Below are 20657 nucleotides of genomic sequence, written 5' to 3'. Positions count from 1 at the left end.
TGTTCCCGGTCCCGGTCCCGACCCCGATCCCGCCTCGCCGGCAGCCGGGGACGCGGCGGTGCCCGCCCGGCCCGGCGCAGCGCAGCCCGCAGGGGCAGCGATGCACGGTACTGCCCTAAGGGCGGCCCCCGCCCCGCCGTGCCCGAGTCCCGCGGGGCTCCGGGGAGGAGGCGGGAGCGCCCGCCCGGGGCTGGTGACGGCCCCGCCTCGCTAACGCGGCGGCGGCTTTGCTAATGACCTGTCCTCTCTTCTCCTCCCCTCCCTCGCTATTCGCTGCTCCTTATCTCCCTCGCCCCGCGGTGCGAAGCCCTCGGCGGAGCGGCGGAGGCAGCGGGCGGAGGTAGCCGGCCCAGGGAGATGCTGTAGCGGCTCCGCTGCGCGCTCGGCTCGGCGCCGGCCGCCGGCTGCGGGGACCGGGCCCAGGGCTGCGGGACGGGCAGAGCCGGCCCAGCGCGGGCGGGCGGAGGTAAAGAGCCAGCCTGGGAACCCCGGGGGAGCGGGGAACGGGGGGGGGGTGATGTCCCGTCACACAGGGTGCTGCTTGGCAACTGTCATGTGTCCTAAATGGGGCACATCTGGATTGTCCTTAACCTGGAATGAACTCGGGCACTGGGCAGAAAGTACGAGCCTGGAGGTTCCCGCTGTTGGCTTGGCTGGGCCAGGCGGGTTGTGCTGTTCCCGGTCGGCCGCTCGGAGGGAAGCCCTCTGTCCTAGGAGTGGGGGCTCTCTGGTTTGGTGAGTTCTTGTTGTCCCTCTGGGGCTGGTCACTTGCTCTTCAGAAGGCATTCCAGAAGTACTGATGGAAAAGAGCGCGAAGACGTATTGCCTTGTATTTATATTAAGATTGGCACAGTCTCAGTAACACGGGTAGCTGTTCCTAAGCTCGCTGAGGGAAGTAGTATGAGTACAGGATTCATCAGACACGATTATCTGGAATGATAATGTCTGGCACTTTGGTGGCATTGGATGTCTTAGTAGTACTGCACTAATAGGGGTGTCACATAAGTTTTGTTGTGAAGGAAAGTGGTGGTCAAACTGCACTTGTGTTACAGAACATGCACAGATTTTCTCATTGGCATCCTGCACCGATCACTTTTAGATATTTACTTTGCAGGCAGCAAAGCCGATCAGCTTTAAGAACTGTTTCCTTTATGAATTCTGAATCCCTGACTGAGCACTGAGGTTACCTGGTCTCATGCTGGAACCAAGGGCAGTTGTGGTTCATGTGATGTGGTCACACGTCTGCTCAAAGCTAAACCAGTGTCATAACCTTTGTTAGCTGGTGTGAGCTGCCAAGGGACCATCAACTCCTAGTTAATTTAGTGGCAGATTTGGGGATTTTGAGTAACATGATGTGGTGTTTTGGAAGGATGAGGGTGTGCAGACCTTATCAGAGGTTTGTGGAACTGTGCAGGCAGCATGCGCCCTCCCTTTTCCCATGTTTGGAAGGAACTCTTAGTGTGGTCCAAAAAAAATTCTTATCAATCTTTTGCTACTTTATATTGACTGTCATCCTCTGCAGTCAGGTGCACAGGGAGTTCTGGCTACCTACTGCAAACCTGCACATCCCAAACACCTGGTGGTTTTGTCACTTGCTTTTCAGTGGTTCTTTAAGGTCTTTATTTCCTGTTCATCCTGTAGTCTTCATAAATGCTATAATGAATTTTAAACCATGGGAGAGAGGGTTACATTTCAGTTGTGATTTCGTCCAGTTATACTTTTAATATTTCACATGTGGAGTGTTATAAAAATACTAGGGGAAATTATGTCCTACAGGAGAGTAGGATATATGGCCTAAGGTATTTATCTTGTTCTAGAATATGGATTATAATGCTCACTGTTGTCCCAAGATGGACGAGGAGGGCAAAGGAATTTTTCTTAGTATTTTTTCTTTTTAGAACAGCTTGTACTTCAAAATTGCAAACAGCACTATTTTTCTCTTTAGTTTATTATAACTTTCCTACTGAGATTTGAGTTCTGTTTTTCTTGCATATTTTTGCAAGGGGAAAAAAGGGGACACCATACTTGTTTTGGAAGATAAATGAATTAATATTTACTATATGTTCAAGCATACTTTCCTAAAGAATTTTGGAATTTTAACTTCCTTTTAATCTGACTGCTCTTTCAAAATCTCCCCAAATCTTTAATTTTTTGCATTTTAGAGGTATGTATAGTTTTTGTTGTTGTTGTTTTTAATGGACCTTGTAAAGTATATAAAAGCAAAATCTGTACCTTTGGGGGTGTAAATGGTACTTAAAAGGCCCATTGCAAAGACATCTTATGCCCCTTGGAAACCATAACAGTTTCTCCATTGAAAGGCTTGGACGTTTGTGGGAATGCTCCTTATGAGTAAAAGTATTTTGCTTTAGAACAGATAATTAAAATAGCACAGAGCTTTCACTATAATATTCTTAGTTGAGTGGTTTTGAATTTTTCTAGTATGAAGAAAAAAAGATCAGAATGATATTGGGATATACTAGTCATATTCCCTAGTTAGCTAGATGTCAGTGTGGTCCTGCTGTAAAACTGGTGATGTATTAAAAGCCTCAATCATTTAAAATGTAATTTTAGCCCAAGTGAAATGACAGCGTTTTTTTTCCTGCAGAAGCATTAAGGAATATTTTTTGAAAAGCCTTAAATTACATCATCTCAATATAAAATCAGAATAGTAAGCTTTGGGAAATTTTGTTGACTCTTTATTTTTATTTTTTTTAAGAAAGGATGTCAGCAGCTTTTTATTGATGAAGAACCACTTGTTATCACCAATGTGCACATGAAATGGAAAGGGAACAGATTCTGGAAAACAACTTCTGTTACAGCCTTGCAAGATACTACCTGAAGTGGTGAGTACATATGTGGGCTGGAGTCTGTCCTGGCATTGTTCTTGAACAGCTAGGGAAGAACAAACATTTGGGGGAGAATCGCTGTCAGGAGTGATTAATGTATAGTCAACTGACAAGGAAGGAAATCTGAGCAAGCAGTGCCAATAAATAATTGATAAACAGAAAGCAGTAGCACAATCAGGAGAGCAGAGGAAATAAAACTTCCTTATGTTCTGATATCTACTATGGTCTTAGGCAATAGTTATTAGAATTCTGAATTCTTAATATTTTAGAAGTAGAGTGATCAGGATTTCACTGTCAAATTAAATATTGAACAACTTGTTATGAAGCAGAATGCTGTTTTTTTCACTGAATTAAAAAGTACTTATCTGGTAGGGTTAGGCTCTAAATCATCAAAATAAAACTAAAATCTCTGAAAGAGTGTGATATTTGGCATGTCTTAAAAACATTGAATTGATATGAGAAGATTGTTGTGTGACCAGATTGCATGTGGCATTGAGATGTTGCCAAGTCTGACTCCACTTCCTCATACCAGTTCTCATAGTTTCTGCTTATGAAACAGTATTTATTTATAAGTGCATTGCATGTGTCTTTAAATATCTAGGAAGTGTAATTTCTGTGTCCAGTGAAGGGCTTCTCGTGCACAGATTAATACAAATTATAAAATACAACTCATTGGCATTCCAATGCTGACTGAAGCTTGAGTTGTTACGTGAGTAGTTTGTGTGGGTCTTTGCTGTGTCTTACAATCCACATGGGGTTGAATTTTTTTTTTACTTTGGAGATTGAAAGCTGCAAATTACCAAAGAGGCAGAGTTTGTTCTCTGGTATGATATTCCTCTAAATTTATTAGTTTAAGTTCAATTTGTCTTGTGCCTGTGGAAACACTAGGAGTGGCCAGCATTTGGCAGATTACCCATTCCTTTCTAGAAATGCTGATATACTATCATGGCTTTTAAAAAATATATAAACTGAGAAATTACTCACTTAATCTTTCCAAATAGTAAAATAAACTTGTTCAAAAATGTGTCTGCCTTGAGGAACTCAGAGGAGTGAGCAGCTACTGAAGTTGTTTCCAGGCAGATGAAATACATGTGAAAGCAAGTTAGTCCAATATTTTCATATTTCATTTTTTGGTATCTCATTCGTTTGCTTTCAGTTTGTTGGTAAGTACATAGAAAGGAAACCAGAAATGCTGTTTGGTGTGCAAATGAAGTGCAGGTTGAGTAACACCTTACTCATCTGTGAGTGTATAATATCCTGGAGCTGAGAGAATGTATCATTATGGATAGCTTAGAGTTTGATGTATTTTACATTAAAAAATGGTACCATAATAACTCACTGTTATTTATATTTAACAAAAAAAAATGATCGTAAAAATTGATCATTTGAAACTATTTCACAGCCTGTGATTAAGGTTTGGAGGCAGGATTACTGTTTTGTTGTATATATCCATGCAGCCAGCACTGTTAGGCTGAGTGAATACTGTTATTTGCATACAGAATGGCTTGTATTGCCATTCTTTTTTTTTGTTACACAAATAAGTGCTACATGCCTGTTCTGTTGTAAATAATTATTTACTGGAAATGATTGATATAACAAATCACAGAACAAACCACTGAATGTGAATGTTCAGAAGGTAAGAAGAACTTCTGTCTGTTTGCAACACCTATTTGGAAGTGAAGACTTGAATTAGTGATGATATGTCCTAACCTGCTGTTAGTGTTACTGCTTCAGCAAGAATGGTATGAAGTACCTGACACTGGAGTCGTGGGGCAGGGTGCCATTAAACAAAAGAACTCCCCCCATCTTTATGCAGCATGTGTGAGGGGGAAGGTGGGCCTCGTGTCAGCAGACTTCTTTGGAGACTCCTGCATTCATCAGCAGGCAGTGCCTGGTGGCTTTCTGGCCTAGGGCTGGGGAATGCTCCAGCACAGATGTCCATTAATGCACTCACTCTGATGTTAAAATAAAAATAATTGCAGCCCAGAGGTCATAGTGACTATTGTTGCCTCGTTGGCAATTTTCAGGGGAAGATTACAATATGTGTGTGTGTATATATATATATATATATATATATATATATATATATATATATATATATATATATATATATATATAGTGAAATTTATTTATTCTTACCCCCCTCAGGATAAAAGACTGCTGTGTGCAATTAAGCAGGCCAGACTGATCAAATCAGGCAGCAGCCTTGGTACCTTGTAAGTAAGAGACAAGCAGCACAGGATACTGCCTTTGAAAAAAGCAGCAGCTGTACCTGTTGTGTTCTGTGCTGCCACACAGACATAACTGCACATAAACATGCCCATGTTTTCAAAACACTGTCAAATGTTCAACTTAAATGTACATTTTGGGCACCTGATTCTCAGCATACTGAGCTGCCATAATTCCAGCTGAATTTGCAAGGAGTTGCATTTTCTCAAGATTATAAATCCTGTAATAAATCCTGTGGAAATGTAGAAGTGATTAGCCTTTAAGAATACAAATTGTTCAGTTTGCAGCTTTCATTCATTCGATTTCTCTTTTACATGGCAGGGGTGTGTGTGTATGAATGAGCACATAAATGCAAAAAGGACAGAAAATAGGATGTCTTCTCTCTGTTGTTCCTGATAGCCCTGCAGATATAGACTACAGCAAGAAATGTGGTTACAGAGCGTGATAGATCTGGTCTAGGCCCCTTCTTTCCATCTACCACCCGTGTGTTTCTGTCCCCCCTTTTGCAGCCCCTCGGGGGGTCTGTCCAGCCATCTCTGGCTGGTTTTCCCGTGTTACTCAGCGAACGGGATGGTTTCACCGAGGCCGTGTCTGCCCGGGGAATAACCCGTGCCAGGGCCTGTTCTCGGGGGCTGGACACAGCCGTGCTCCTCCCCAGGCTGCCCCTGGCTCCCGGGCACAGCGCTGTGCTCCTGGCCTGGGCTTTTCCTGGGAGCGGGCCAGGCCGGTGTGCCCAGGGTGGTGTCCCGGGGGACGCTGACACTCGGCTTGGCCCCGCTCTGGGCTCCCGTACTAGTGCAGGGTGGCCAAGGGCGGGAGCCAGCGCAGGCACGGGGGTGGCGTGGCTGGGAAGGGAGGAGCGAGAGGGAAGGTGCGGGGACCTGTGGAAGGGATGTCCTTGTGATTTGAGGGAGCTCTTATGTTACTTAAGCTTGTCTAAGTACCCTTTAGGTAACATTATTTTGCAATCAGTGACTCAGTTTGGCTCTGCAGAGAAATGCTGTGTCCCCATAACTGCTCTTTCAAAGTCTGGTTCAAGCCGGCTGAAATGCCTTAGAAAGTGAAGTAAAACTGGAATATGAAAGTACATATATTGCTTTTTAAACAGGCTTTCTTATCCTGGCTGTTTCCCTGGATTCATGTTTTAGTTCCACCTTTCTGCAATTCAGATGCTTCCTCAGTTAAAAGGAGTGGGGTGGCAATGCTGGTATTGCCGTTAAACTGGTGACCAGACACCCTTCTTGTCATGGGAAGGATGAGCCGGGAAAATAATGGCAGGAAAATAATTGTTTATGTTTTAACACTTTTGGATCTCGCAGGAGTGTGGGGCTTGTGATCTCCATGCTGTAGTGAGTGACCTGATTTAGAGCTGTGAAGTCATGTGTCCCAAGAATATCCTCTATCTGTCGTGTCAGGAGCTTGCAAGTACAAGTACTTGATGTCCATTTGCCAAAAAATGTAGATTAATTGCATTCATGCCAGTTGCCAAGGCTCTTGTCAGCAATGCTAATTCATTGTAAACTTTGTTTTTGTGTGATACATTTGTTGCAAAGAAAAACTTTTTAAGGTAGGGATGTCTAGGTTATCAGACTAAAACTGAAGGCCTTTGTCATAACAAAAAAAATCCAGAACAAAACCCAAACAAACAAACAAAACAAAAAGTGAAAGAATTTTGTTTCTCATTCCACTTTGGGTACTCTGAGTTGTGACATGGCATTAAATTGAAGTTAGATTATTTTTAGCAGGTTTTATTTGTGTATTTATTTAAGTGTAATAACTGAGCAACAAGAGCCTGTAAAATACTTCGAAGGAATGAGTGAAATAGTAGCACAATGAAGAATAAGTAACCTACACAACTCCAGGTGCTGTTTGTAGAAGGCACTAGATTTTTTTGTGCTAGTAGAAGAGTGTGAAAGCTAGCCCATTGGAATGACTCAGTTTGCAAAAGTACACTTGCAAGCAGAAGGGGCCTAAATCTGTTATACCTTGTCTGAGGATCATTCTTTTTGATAGGATATAAATTCTTCTGTTAAGCTGAATTAAGTTTATCAAATCAGTCATGTTACTATGTCTGGGCAAGGGAATGGAGTTTATCAGTGAAATAAAGCCACTGAAAATACACAGTGGTGATGTTCTCTGCTAAGAAGGCGAATTCAGGCTTCTTGAATCTCTTCCAGAAACAGATGTAAATTGCTCTGTAGCTTTTCAAACAGTGAATAATCCCGGTCTGTTGTGGTGGGTGATGAATCATGCAGGGGGCTGCAGATGGTGCAGCTGTGCAGGCGCTGCAGGAGCTGGGGTGGGAGACTGCAGGGCCCCAGGGGGTGATAGGAGGTGATTTGGGGTTGGCTGATATGGCTGATGAAAGAGTATTGGAAGGAGCGTGCCAGGGCAAAGCCCAAACTGTAACCTGAGATTTGGGATGGGGAGACGGAAAGGGGGCACTCTTGAGGCAGAAAGATATTTTTCGTTGTTATTGGTCTTTGAAAAGAAAGTTGCAGCATGAAACACCAAAGTAACTGGACTTTGTCCCGAGCCAAAACAAGAAGGAGCCCGAGCTTAGATGTAGGAATTGAAGCTGTAAACAAAAAGAGAAAACTAAGAGACTTCGTGTCCCTTTTAAAGGAATACTGGTCGTAAGTAGGAGAGCTGTTGCAGGGACGGGTACAGATGCAAAGCTGTGGGCTTTTTTATTTCAGTTTTTCTAAGCATGACCTGTGTAACGAGATCAGGGTCGCAAAGTTTGGGAGTTTGTGAGGTGGAGAAGTTGTATCTGAATAGGCAGACTAACAATGGGGAGTTGCAAGGCCTAAGTTATCATTAAAAGGCAGGTAAGACTCAACTGAAGCTTTTCACAATCTTAACTCAATATGTGAAACACACCAAATCATCTTTCAGCCTTTTGCATTAAGTAATTTTAACTTATCTTTTTCTTTTCTTCCCCTCTCCTTTTAGATTTAGAAGTATTGTTCCAGAACAATAGCTCTTTATTCAGGAAGAATGTTACCATTAAGATGTCTGTAAGAACTAGTATTTTTGCTCACGGGTCAGGAATTTTCAGCCAAAGTGAATATTTCACCACTGTTTCAAGGACAGCCAATTATCTTTTTCTTAATAAAGTATGTGATTAGGAGTCCAAGTGAGTTCCAAGTCTTGGAAATTGTAGAATAATCCAATACTGACATAACTTCAGGCACCTGTTGAGCACTTATGTGTTCTACAAAACCTAGTAAATATAAAACAAATACTGAAAATGAACTGGAAAAAAATGTGGGGGAAGAAGGCAAAAATCCAGATCTGTCTTGGAAGAGAGTTATGCTCCAAAAGTGCTAAAGCGAAAGCTGTTTTCAGGGTTGTTTTCTCATGTCTTTTGGACTAGTTACCTGTCAGGTATATGCAGAATGGTCTGCTGTCCTCTCCCTCTACAGAGTAATTCTGAACCTGCAAGCCTTGGCAAATCAGAGAAAGCAATAATGGCTGCAAAGGCATTAAAGTCCTCTAATTGTTATGGAAGTTGGTAGCCTGGGAGAAGAAAGGAAAACCCGTTATTGAGCCTCCTGAGGAAATGAGGCAATAGGAGTTCAAGAGTTCCCTGTTCTGTTTGGCCTGTCCTGTGCCAACCAGCCCAGGAGACAAGGAGCCCCCAGCAGCACGGGCTGCCCCAGCTCCAGCAGCTTGTGGGGAGGGGGCACCGTGAGCACAGCCCTGGGAGGGGAGCAGGGAGGCATCCCAGCACAGCAGGAGTGCCAGTGCTGTGGAAATGTGGTGTCTCTGGGAGCAAAGAATGGAAATTAAAGCTTTTTTATCCTTCTCCCCAAAGTTTTAATTTAACTTAAGGTTTTGTTTGCTTGTCTTTTTATCCTTTCCCCAGTGTTTTAATGCTGGCAGTAGTAAACACCCATGAATGCTGCTTTTTGAATTTGGGTACTGTCTCGATGCTCTCCAGCTTTTATCATGCTGTTTAAACAATTGCAAAAACTTCACTGCTGCTCAGTAAACTCAGAACTACTTGGCACCTGTCTGATATGTGACCTTGAATTAGGTTGTATTTAGCTAAAGTATTTATTTCACAGGATCAGTCCTTTGCTCTTCTGTCAAATAAGCAAGGTTGAAATCATACCAAAATATTAAATATACTCAGAGAACAAAAGATTAGGTGATTATTTCTTATCCTTCATTTTACTGTAATTTTCAGCTGAAGACAGGTATTTTTATTTATAACACAGCAAGGATTCTAAGTTCTAAAGAGTATGTTGCTGCCAATAAGGTATTATCAGCAATATATACCAATTGCTGTCACACATAAAGGTCTGCAGATATAAAACAAGAGGGATTCTTATCTCCTAGTTTATAAGAACCTCATTTTAAGTTATCCATACATTTACATGAACCCTAAAGATTGATGAAATAGTATTAAGTGTCAGAAAGTGCATTAAAGGCCTTGTTTGACTCTTAAGTTAGTGACAATTGTTTTTATATCTTTTCATAAATATAGTATGTCTGAAATTTCATATTTGTTACAAAGAGTTACTAGACAGCTGTGCTTGTAAAAATTATGATGTCTTTCTTGATAGAACAGTCATGTAAATGTTCTTGTGTTGGTTTATTTGGTTTTATTTTATTTTAATCAAGCATGTGAGCAAGTAAAACTTCTGAGTGAGAGGTTTATGTAACAGCACAGTCAATATGTTTAATGGAAAATGGCCAAAAATTTTGCCTGGCACTACCTCTGTATGTATTAGATTATAATTTTAATTGACAATTTTAGTTGCACAGATGTCTTTAATTTGTTATCCTATGAAGTTTATTTTTACCATATGTAGTAAAATGTTCTCTGCAGGAGACTTAGCAAGGGGTTTACATTTTATTTACTTCAAAAATTGATTATATTGGAGATAATCATTTAGTTACCACACTGAAATACAATTTTTGTTTACCTTTTACCCTCAAATGTCTTTATCCTTCAACAAATGAGGTCTCTGTAGAATATCAGGGGTATAGTTAGAAGGTTGTTGAGCAGGCACTTTTCATAATCTGAGATGCTGTAATCACATGTGTAAGGAAACAATTGCAACATTCCAATTCAGTCTTAAGGATCTGGTTCCCAGTGAGCAGCATGTTGGGACAAACGCGTGGGCTGTTTGTAAACCCTGGACGTGTCACAATCAGCTTTGACTTCACCACTCAAACTTACTTTTGTGTATTATTTTTAGAAAAAAAATTATAATGGTTTAGGGCATCTAATCTGTGCAGACAGTTTATAAGACACTTTTTGTGGGGTGTTTGGTTTGTTCCTTTTTCTTAATTCTCTTAGTTCTGGCCATAACATGCAACCAGATTTAGCCTCAATCTGAGCACTGATCTCTGAAGCTGAGGTGTCCCTGACTGTTAATCAATTCAAAATCTTGGTTAATGTAATTAGCTTGTCAGACATTTGTACAGTATTGCAAAACTTAGAAAAAAGAGGTGACTTTCAAATGAATGGGTGAGGAGTTCTCAGGCACACCAAACAAATGGGTAAGGATTTTTTGGGATACATGGGGAAAGTGAAAGAGCTTTGAGTTCATCAGCAGGGTAATAAAAATATAGCAAATACTCAGATGACACATTTGTGTGAACGTGACCTTGGGTCTTGGATCAAATAGCAAATACATGTATGTCATGTTTGTCTGAATGTGACCTTGCCTTGGTTCAAATATCAACCATGAATCAAATCCCAGCTTTCGATGTACGTGTAGGGAGAACAGCCCTACATGATCTTGGCTTCTCAGCAGTTGTGGTCCCCACGTGTGCATGTTCAGCATCTGTGTGCTGAGCAGTGTGCTGTGAGCCTCACAGCCCACAAGGGCTTGTCACAAAGGATTTAGAGTCCGGAGAAGTTTGGAGCACAAACTGCTGTGGCTGATATGATTAACACATATAACCATTCGAATCCTCCTCAAGTATGGAATGATTTGAGTGGAATGTAACTGTGACCTGAGGTACTGACATGGAAATGCAAAACCTGGAGATTCTTTGGAGAGGGGAAAAGAAAAGGGAGAGTGTGTTGCAGGTGTAAAAGTTTATAGAACAGTGAAGGGTGTTCTTTAGAAACTCTGGTGGGCTTTGAGAGGTACTGGTGGAACTGAACTTGAAAGACAGCCCATGACAGAGAACACGGACTACTCAAAAACGTACTGGTTACTACAGTGTTGCCACGGCTTAGTTTCTTGCGGAAAAGAAATGATCGTTGCTTTTTTTGGAATCTCTTGTTAGTAAAATACTTTCTTCAGTGGTCATGCCTCAAAAATATTGGATGTTATGAACTCCAATATGAATATTTGCATTAAGTGCATTAACAACTAATGTAATGAATTGAAAAATCTTCCTTCATACTGTTGTCCAGGCTGATTTTTTTCTAAAGCCATGTTAAAAATAGTATCTTTATTCTATAGATTTATAGATTAAGCTTCTAGTCAATTCTGACCCATGTGTCAGAGCTCATTATTGACTATAAAAATGGAAACAGAGGCACACAATTACAAATTGCCACTTTTTCAGGACTTCTATGCATCTGGATTTTAAAAGTTGAAGCAAGATGAAAGACTTTAACAGAAAGTTTTCCACTTAAGTCTTTTACAATGTTTGCTTGGTTTTTGAATCCTCTAAAGATTAGACTGAGTTATAATGTAGTTAAAGAAATACAAAAGCCCAGAAACTCAAAAAATGCAAAGCAACCAACCAACAACAAAAAAAAAAGTGCAACAAAGACTGCTCCAAAAACACTTCTTGAAGAAAATAGTAAAGTGAAGGAGAACATTATAGGTTGCCAATAACCCTAATATAGTATTATACAGTTTGTTAACTAATATTACTGTTAACTTATACTGAAGTCCTGACTAGACAACTCTTTAAAGAATTCAGCAGACACAGATTTAAAAGAGATTTGAAAGCTTTCCTTTGACATATAACTCCTTCTGACTTTAGTTTCAGTTCAGCATTCACTAGAAAGAGAGGTCAAGTCTTCCTATTCCCAGTTGCAGAAACCTCCAAAACATTTACTCTTGGGATGAAAACTCACATTTAGAGGAGGGGAAAAAAACCCAAACTAACCAAAAAATCTCCAGGTCCTCCTGGTGTTCTGTGCAGACTTGAACCTATTTGAGCTTGAGTTCAAGCAACAACTCCATCTCCACTCTTTACAGAAGTGAGGTAGGAAGAAGATGTTTCTGTTATCAAAAGGAGCTCGCTGCAGATCTGAGCGATGCCGTGTGATACAGCTGGTGGCCGTTTGTGTGGAAGAGAGCAAGCATGGCTGCAGAGAGGTGCAGATTTGAGGTGATAGACCTGTAAGTCTTGTCTTTGGAGCCTGGAGGCAAAGATTGCACAACCTTTCTGTCCCATTGCTGATGAAGCCTAATCTGACTCCTGTTGTTAAGGGGGGTGGCAGGGGCTAATTTAAGTACAGGCTTCAGATCTCAGTGTGCCAGTAACCCAGAGCTGTGGTCTGCCTTTACATCTGAAGTTGAGCTGTCTGCTAGAGTGACTGGAGTTACTAGTCTAATGCTGTGGATGAAATGTGATGAAATCTATTTCTGGTCTAATGAGAAAGTGTAAATGTAAAGAGTTCTGAGCTGGGTTCCTAGTTACCAGGTTCTTGAGGGCCTTGTTGAATTTAAAATTCTCTCTTAGAAAGCCATTTGCTGCTAGGATGTTGTTTTATTCTTTACAAGCAGCTGAAGACTTTCTTTGAGCTAGATTCTAGTCTAAGCTTGAGTTTCCAGCATTGGAACTATTATTTTACTTCCGTTGTTTATTGGAGCATGTTGTTTCAACTCAGAGTAAATGCCCATATCTTCCATTTACTGGGTTTCTGTGGGAGCATGATGAGTATCTGGGGGATGTGCCCATACCAGCCTGCATGATCCTGACCTCCATGCCCCTGTCAAAAGATGATAATACCACTTGTCTAATAAAGATGCTGCCTGATCTGCAAAGCAGTTTTCACCTCTCCCCGGGGCCTGAAGAGGCACTGGCTTCTTTCCTGCAGGCAGTGCAGGTGCCAGGGTTACAGACCCATCAGGCAGTGCAGGTGCCAGGGTTACAGACCCATCACTGCATCATGCAGGGGAGGCTCAGCCTGCACTGGCTTCTTTCCTGCAGGCAGTGCAAGTGCCAGGGTTACAGACCCATCAGGCAGTGCAGGTGCCAGGGTTACAGACCCATCAGGCAGTGCAAGTGCCAGGGTTACAGACCCATCAGGCAGTGCAGATGCAGGGTTACAGACCCATCAGGCAGTGCAGTGTTTGTTGGCCATGCAGCACGTGTATCCCTCTCCCCAGCTGCTTATTTCTGCTCCCTGCATTGAGCCAGCACTAATAGTTGTAAGGCTCTGCAGTGAACTGGATCAGGGAAGGGACCTCATTGAAAAGTACCACATCTTTAGTATGTAATCATGGCCTGGAAGATTAGTCACGGCTCTGGAAATTCCATTGAGCTCCACTCAACCCAAACATGTTAAGTGAGCTGTCTGACACTAGGTGAGCTGAATTACCTCTCTTATTTCTGTTTGCTGAAAATTAATTTCCGCCTTGTCATTTTTTGCTCCCTTAGTAACTGCATCTGTGCGAAAGTGAGAGGATATGATATTTGAAATAAATAGTTTAATTATCTCCTGCATGGTTTTGTTGCTGTCCTGGTATTAGTTACATCTTAAACAGTAATCCTGGCAAAACAAACAATTTTTAGAACTATTTAGTGTATAACGAATGTGTTAAATAAGTAAAAGAAAGTATTGGAGGAAATTGTGTATGTGTAATCACGGGTTGGGAATGCAGCTGAATAGTTAAAGCAGAAAGGTTGCATTTAAAAGGGGGATGAGCGGTCCTGTTCAGAGACACTGATCTGTAATACACACCAGGCAATGTCTTTTAAAATCCAAGGGGACAGAAAATCCTGGGACCAAAGAAATGCAGCTTCCTGTCTCTGTAAGTTTTCCTTGGGTTTGCTTAAGTGATATAAAACCAAAAAAGAAATATTCCCATCTTGTTTTTAGCACTTTGTCATGGCTTTGCCCCAGTTGGCAACCGAGCCCCACGGAGCCTCTTACTCCCTGCCCTGCCGTGGGACTGGGGAGAGAGTCGGAATCATGGTTGATGGAACTTTTCCTCACGTAGCTTTTAAGATCTTACCTTTACAGTTCTACTATCAATTTTCAAAATTAGGGTATGTGAATTCTGGTTTCTTTTAAAGGCAGGGGTACTTGTAAGTTGCATATGCTGTCTTGGAGCAAAGACAAAGTTTTCCAGTGTGAGTTCTTTCAGGAGAGGGGTGTGGAACTGGCAGTTTTGATGAAGGGGTTGCTTAGGAAAATTTTTCATCACAAGCATAGTAAATTCTCTTTGTCTTAGGTTCTTAATATTTTGTAAAATATAAAATATTACTAGTATGTAAGGTTACAGAGTGTGGAAACTGAATCAATTGTCATGTGATAGAGAAGAAAAATGTGCATCCTTTCCCAGATAGAAGTCTGAGCGTCACATTTTAGGTGCCAAATTTTTTATTTTCAGTTGTTTTTTATGTGTTGTATCAGGATATTGGAAATATCCTGCAGCTTACATATTCAGGGCTCTTCCTGTTCGCCTAATTTTCTGGAAGTATCTACTGCAATCACTAGTTTTACATGTGCTGTTTTCAGCCCCAGCATTCTCCAAGTGACCTGGAGGTAATGATTGTTTCAACTTTAACCTTGCTATTTGCACGCAAGCCCTTTACACGATCAATTTGTGTATGCAATAAGTTCAGACTTTGGCACTGCTCCCCAGAGACCTTTGCATCTCAGAGACCTGCTTCCTTGCAGGGATTACCCCTGCTGGGGCAAGTATTAAATGTGGAAGGGCCGGGGATTCAGTGTCCCTCCATCCCTTTCCAAAACTGAGGCAAAGAGCCGATAGCTGCACAATTAGGTGCTCTGCTGGGATAATCTGTGAGTTCTGTGAGACCTGTGCCAGGTTTATAGGTAAGTTACTCAGTGGATATTTGCAGTGTGGTGGTGGGAAAGGCTTCCTTTGAAAATTGGCATATTTCAGAGATAACGGGTTGTGAGAGAGCACCAGTAAAGCCTGTTTAACCTTAAAACCATAATTACATGAAATTGTGTCCTTATTTTTCTATGTTCTATTCTCTTGTTTTCAGTTTACTTTGTGCATGTTTTATGTAGGGGTAGGAAAGGGGTTATGGAGACTAAAGTATTATATGGGAAACTAAGTAAATCCTCTGGGAATATGTTTGTGACACAGAATTTTTGTAAAGACTTAATAGACACAAGTGTCTGAGTGGAATCATCATGCTGCAGCTACCACATCTACTGTTGTAATACGTACAGGTTTTTGTAAAGCAGAACACTGTCTGGGAATATTACTTATATGAGCTTCATACTCACTACCCCTTTTATTTTAGAAGCTTTATTTTCATACAAGCAAGGATCAATGCCTATTATGTGAAACCTGCCAAGGAAAGCATATGCATGTGGAAACATGCCCAAAACACAGAGAAGCCAGAAGGCAGTTTACTGCATGAATACTAGACATATTATTTAAAGTTTTTCTGTGCTTTTAAAAAAAATCAGTTATGACTTTTTCAGTAATGAAAATATGAGTGTATTTTGACAGTCTTCAGAAATGGGTATGCTTGCTAAGGTACCAGTTAATCATTGACAAGAGCTGTAATGATTAAGCAGCTGTAATTTACTTGTAGTGTTTGAAAGTACAAAAGGGTATGTAATAGTTAAAACAAGAAGCACCCAATTTATGTTTCACTAGCTGTTAGGTTGTTTTTATGTAAATTTAGCTCAAAAGGCTGGTGAATTTTTCATACTGGTTGTACATGTGGAAAAGGATGGTGCACTTTGGGCGATACCAGGCAGCTGTTGCCATGTTCAGAGTTCTGCTCCCACACCTTTCCTTTCCTTTCCTTCCTTTTTTGTTGATGCCTCCTTAGGGAGACAAATGTGGTAGTCTCGTGTGGATTGCTGGAGAACAGTTGTTCTCAGCTATCATCACAAAACCAAGGTACATCGAGGTTTCTTTGCGCTTTTCCCTGGTCACAAAATTGCTCCATCTCAGGGATGGCAATGTAACTTTGTTTTCACAGGGCCATACAGGTGATTTCTCATTTCTCAGATTGAGTGTGTTCTGCCTATGTCAGGGACTTTGATAGATAACCAAGAGCAAACAGCACAGCTAGTTCCGGGTGTGACTGGGCTTGCTCATGCTGCCTCAACAGAGAAATGGTACAAAGATGTTTGAGATTGAAAGTATTGCCAGAGAATAACTGGTGATGTTAACCAGGAGTGTTTGCAGTTGGTTCCTTTTCTTTCTCTCTTTCTTTGTCAAAGTAACGTTTTGTAAGGACTCTTCATCTGCCAAACGTCTCTGTATCTTGAGTCTTGGTGAGATTGCAGGCGTTGTTCTGAATGCATGCAGAAGGCTTAGCCATAAAATCTTTGTCAGATTATCTGCAGTAATCTGTGCCACTTGCCTTGGGGATGTGATCATACATTCCTGAAGAATCCAACCTGGCCTCAGACACTTCCAGGGATGGAGCAGCCACAGCTTCTCTGGGCAACCTGTGCCAGGGCCTCACCACTCTCACAGCCAGGAATTCCTCCCCAGTATCCCATCTAACCCTGCCCTCTGGCAGTGGGAAGCCATTCCCTGTGTCCTGTCCCTCCATCCCTTGTCCCAAATCCCTCTCCAGCTCTCCTGGAGCCCCTTTAGGCCCTGCCAGGGGCTCTCAGCTCTCCCTGGATCCTTCTCTTCTCCAGGGGAACCCCCCCAGCTCTCCCAGCCTGGCTCTAGAGCAGAGGGGCTCCAGCCCTGGCAGCATCTCTGGGGCCTTCTCTGGGCTCACTCCAGCAGCTCCACATCCTTGTGCTGTTGTTCCCAGGGCTGGAGGCAGCTCTGCAGGGGGGTCTCAGCTGGGGGCAGAGGGGCAGGATCCCCCCTCCCTCTGCCCAAACCGTGGGATCAGCCCAGGGCACGGGGGGTGCTGAGGCGTGTGAAGCTTCTCACTGGCAGCACAGCTGGGACAGAAACACACCTGTTGTCTGTAACTGATGTTGGGAATCACAGATAAATTCCCTTCATTGGTCTCCTAGATATTCTTATTTGCTGCACTGTGTGATACAGAATAATTTTCCTTTTCTAGTTAAAACTACCCTGTTTCCAAAAAGTTGGGCAAATAGATTAGTACTAAGGTCTTTGTAGTATGAGATGGCAAGTTAGTGACAGCATCTCATTTTTTCTCCTACTCAAGAAGAGTGAGTGGAATATTGATGTTTGTTATAAAATTTTGGTGGGAAGTGCATAGTGCCTTCTTACACAGTTTGTAACTTTTCTCAGCAATGGAGAGGAAACAACAATCTACAGATTGATCTTGTCATAACTTTCATTCATATTGAAGTCTTTTGGGGAATTTCCCCCCTCCCCCTGTGTTGTTGATGATTCATATTGCATAAAGCTTCCAGAGCAACAGAATGTTGTATAATATTCCACTGTTGGATTAGAATTCCTGTATCCAGTGTGCTGCAACTGGTTCAAGTGTTTAGAAAAAAATTAATATTCTGATTTTTTTTTAAAATTATTCTTTCACCAGTGTAAAGAAGTTTAAGTGACTGCTCTGCTTGATCAAAATGGTGGACACTGAAAACCAGCTCTATCCCCTTACTCCCTTGGAGGAGGAGGATATAGACAGCCCTTTGTCTGGAGAGTTCCTACAAGATATGGAGAACATTCAAGACCTCTCCCAGTCTCTAGGTGATGATAGTTCTGGTGCTTTAAGCTTAACAGAGTTCCAGTCACTGGGAAATGGTCCAGGATCTGATGGCTCAGTCATAACAGGTAAGAGAATTTTGGTTTATCACAAACCTTTCTTTTATAAATATAGTCATAGAAATTAAAAACTTATTTAAATTGGTTTTTATGGTGAAGAGACACTAGAAATATATAAACTGATTCTAACACGGTCTTTCAATATTTAAGTTTAAGTTAGTTTGTTAGAAAAATGTCACTGAAAAATGACTGTAGCATGAAGTTTCTGATGTAAATTACCATTATTATCAACACCTTTTTCAAGATAATTTTTAAAAATCATTATTAGTAGCCAGTTGCAGTCTCAGTGCTCGTACATTACATAGTCCAGAGTCAAAAACCTTTGTGAGAGGCTTTACTGGAGAGATCAGCATGGGAATCACTGCAGGGTGTGGGACACTGGTGATGTCAGTGAGGTGTTCCTGTTAAACCTGGGGGGTTGCAAACCTTTTAGCTGTAGAGCCATTTGAAGTAGTTTACAATTAAACTTCTGGTTGGTTGACATTAGGGTTTGGTTTTAGGGGTTTTTAGCTTTCAGTCGATTCCCAGCCTGTGATCCCTGTTCCACCTTACAAAACCTGCAGTAACAGAGCTGTGTGAGTTTGGAAGGGAGCAGGGGGAGCTGCCTCTTGGCACTATTGGCCAAAGGGATGTTTGTAAACTACGATTTGGTTCCCTTTTGGTTGCAGACATTCTCATTAGAGGGGTGCCTTGTACAGGAGGAGTTATGATGTGCTTTATGTATGTCTGTATGTGTTTATAACATAGTCCTTCAGACAGGTTTTGCAATTATTTGTAAGTTTGTACAGGCCCTACAATGATTTAGATCACCTTCTAGTGTCACCTTCTCATTTGAGTATCCAGTGTTCATTGCAAAATGTTCTATTTTTGTGATTAAAGAAGATGCAAAATGTAAACTTCCAAGGCTCAAATTCCATAAGGCAAGGAAAAAGAAACCACACTTTAAAAAAATTCTGGGGCTTAGGCTGTTCTTGATGACTCTGATGCCTGTGGGCTTGGCAGCACTGGCAATGCCGACTCTCAGTTCTATGCCAAGGTTTTTTCCAACATAATACTTGCTGACCTACATTCATGAGTGTTTCTTAATCTGTCTGTTAAAATAACACACCCATTAATTTGCTGAAGTCTTGTGGTGCAAGTTGCAAGATGGAAGATAGAAGAAATCCTGGCCTCAGAAAATATTTTCCTTACACAAGGTGGAAATATTAATTGAAAAAATTAAAGTTGGAACTTGTTAGTTTTGTAACATCTTCATCTACTAGTAACACATCTGGAGAGTTTATTTCATTGTACAATTCAGAAATGCTTTTCCCATTATAAGCAAAACATAAAATATCTGAGTGTGATGTGTATTTACTGAGTCCATTATCGCCCCTCTAGTTCTTGTTTCCAGAGTCACTTCAGCAAAGCTTTTTGTTTGTTGACATTGTATGTCCCATCAAAATTAGCAAGGTACACCCTGTGTTTTGTGTGTGTTTGCACTGGTAATATGAGTTATTTTTCAAAGACTTATGGTTAAATTATTAGTTCATTTAATGACTGTTAACTCAAGATTATTTTTTAGAAAAAGCTCATTTTTTGTGTGGTTTTAATTTAATTTAGAAATTGTATCAACCTGGATAGTATAGTATTTATGAAGTGTTCCTTTTTCTTTTAGACACCCTTTCACCAGCATCCAGTCCTTCATCCATTAATTTTGCCACAGCTCCAGGTAGCATAGATGAATCATCCAGTGGAGCATTAAACATTGAATGTAGAATTTGTGGGGATAAAGCCTCAGGCTACCATTATGGAGTACATGCTTGTGAAGGCTGTAAGGTACAGTCATCATTTTCTTTTTAAGAACCTAAATCACATTGCTTTATTTACAGGGTAATATGAGCATAAACATTTGGCACAGAAATGTTTGATTGTGACAGTTCTAGCCATTACAATTATTTAAATATAAACATATCTGTGGTCTTTTTTCCGAAGTAAATTGTTCAGACACCGTAACTCAACAGCAGACCTTTGTCAAGTAGGAGCGATTTGCAATGATCATTTTAACACTGCTTTTCTGGATATAGTTAGTTAAGCACTAAAACAACTTGAAACACCAAACTGTGACCAAAAATGAAAGCCTTCCTGCTCCACTGGTGTTTGGTTTGTGTTGGCAGTATGGCTGCAAGGAGCATGCCAGTCTGCTATGGCTCCATTGTAACAGTGACAAGTCCCGAATTTCTCATCTCCGCCACATTGTGCCTGAATCACTTGGCATTGTGCCTCTTGTAGTTTTGGGGCCAGGGCACGTCTCTGGGGCAAATTACTCTCATCATTAATGTATCATTTTTGGGATAATATGGCCCATGAATCATTAGATTCTTTTCTTTTTCATCTGATGTTTTAGTTTTCGATTTTTTTCTGCATTACAATACGAGAGGAGAGAAGTAGTCTCTGTGTACAGTTTTCTTTCATGCACCATGTCAGAATATGATCATGTGAATATAAATGGTAGGGAATAATGCAGAATATCTGCTCAAGGTGGGGGAGCAGTCCCCAGCCAGGTGTGTCCCCAGCCTAAATGCCGTGTTGTTGTCATGTGACACACAAGGTTGGGTTGGCTGTGGGTTTGCTGACCCCGTGGTTTCAGAGTTTGTAGCCAGCACTGAGACGTCGTGGTGAGAGCTGTTGGGGTAGAGGCTGTGCTGCAACACTCAGCTGTGTGTCCTTGGCA

General features: G+C 41.4%; 1 protein-coding gene across 3 annotated transcripts in view; it reads left to right on the top strand.

Moving 5' to 3' along the window:
* The window catches only part of PPARA (peroxisome proliferator activated receptor alpha), a 34473-nt gene continuing 13816 nt past the window's right edge, over nt 1-20657 (top strand). The window contains exons 1-4 of one of the 3 annotated variants that reach the window (XM_051772557.1): nt 1-466; nt 2721-2843; nt 17709-17953; nt 19602-19762. In XM_051772557.1, the coding sequence (XP_051628517.1) occupies nt 17746-17953; nt 19602-19762 (369 nt within the window). In that variant the 5' untranslated portion in view covers nt 1-466; nt 2721-2843; nt 17709-17745. Of the gene's footprint in view, nt 467-2716; nt 2844-14850; nt 15073-17708; nt 17954-19601; nt 19763-20657 lie in introns of those variants that run through there. The other 2 variants (XM_051772555.1, XM_051772554.1) reach the window with 2 other exon arrangements.

The sequence above is a fragment of the Manacus candei genome, unplaced genomic scaffold, assembly GCF_025592945.1.
Source record: "Manacus candei isolate 608988 ecotype Guabito, Panama unplaced genomic scaffold, ASM2559294v1 h1tg000153l, whole genome shotgun sequence".
In the NCBI taxonomy this organism is placed as follows: Eukaryota; Metazoa; Chordata; class Aves; order Passeriformes; family Pipridae; genus Manacus; species Manacus candei.
This window is presented reverse-complemented; position numbering and strand designations above follow the sequence as displayed.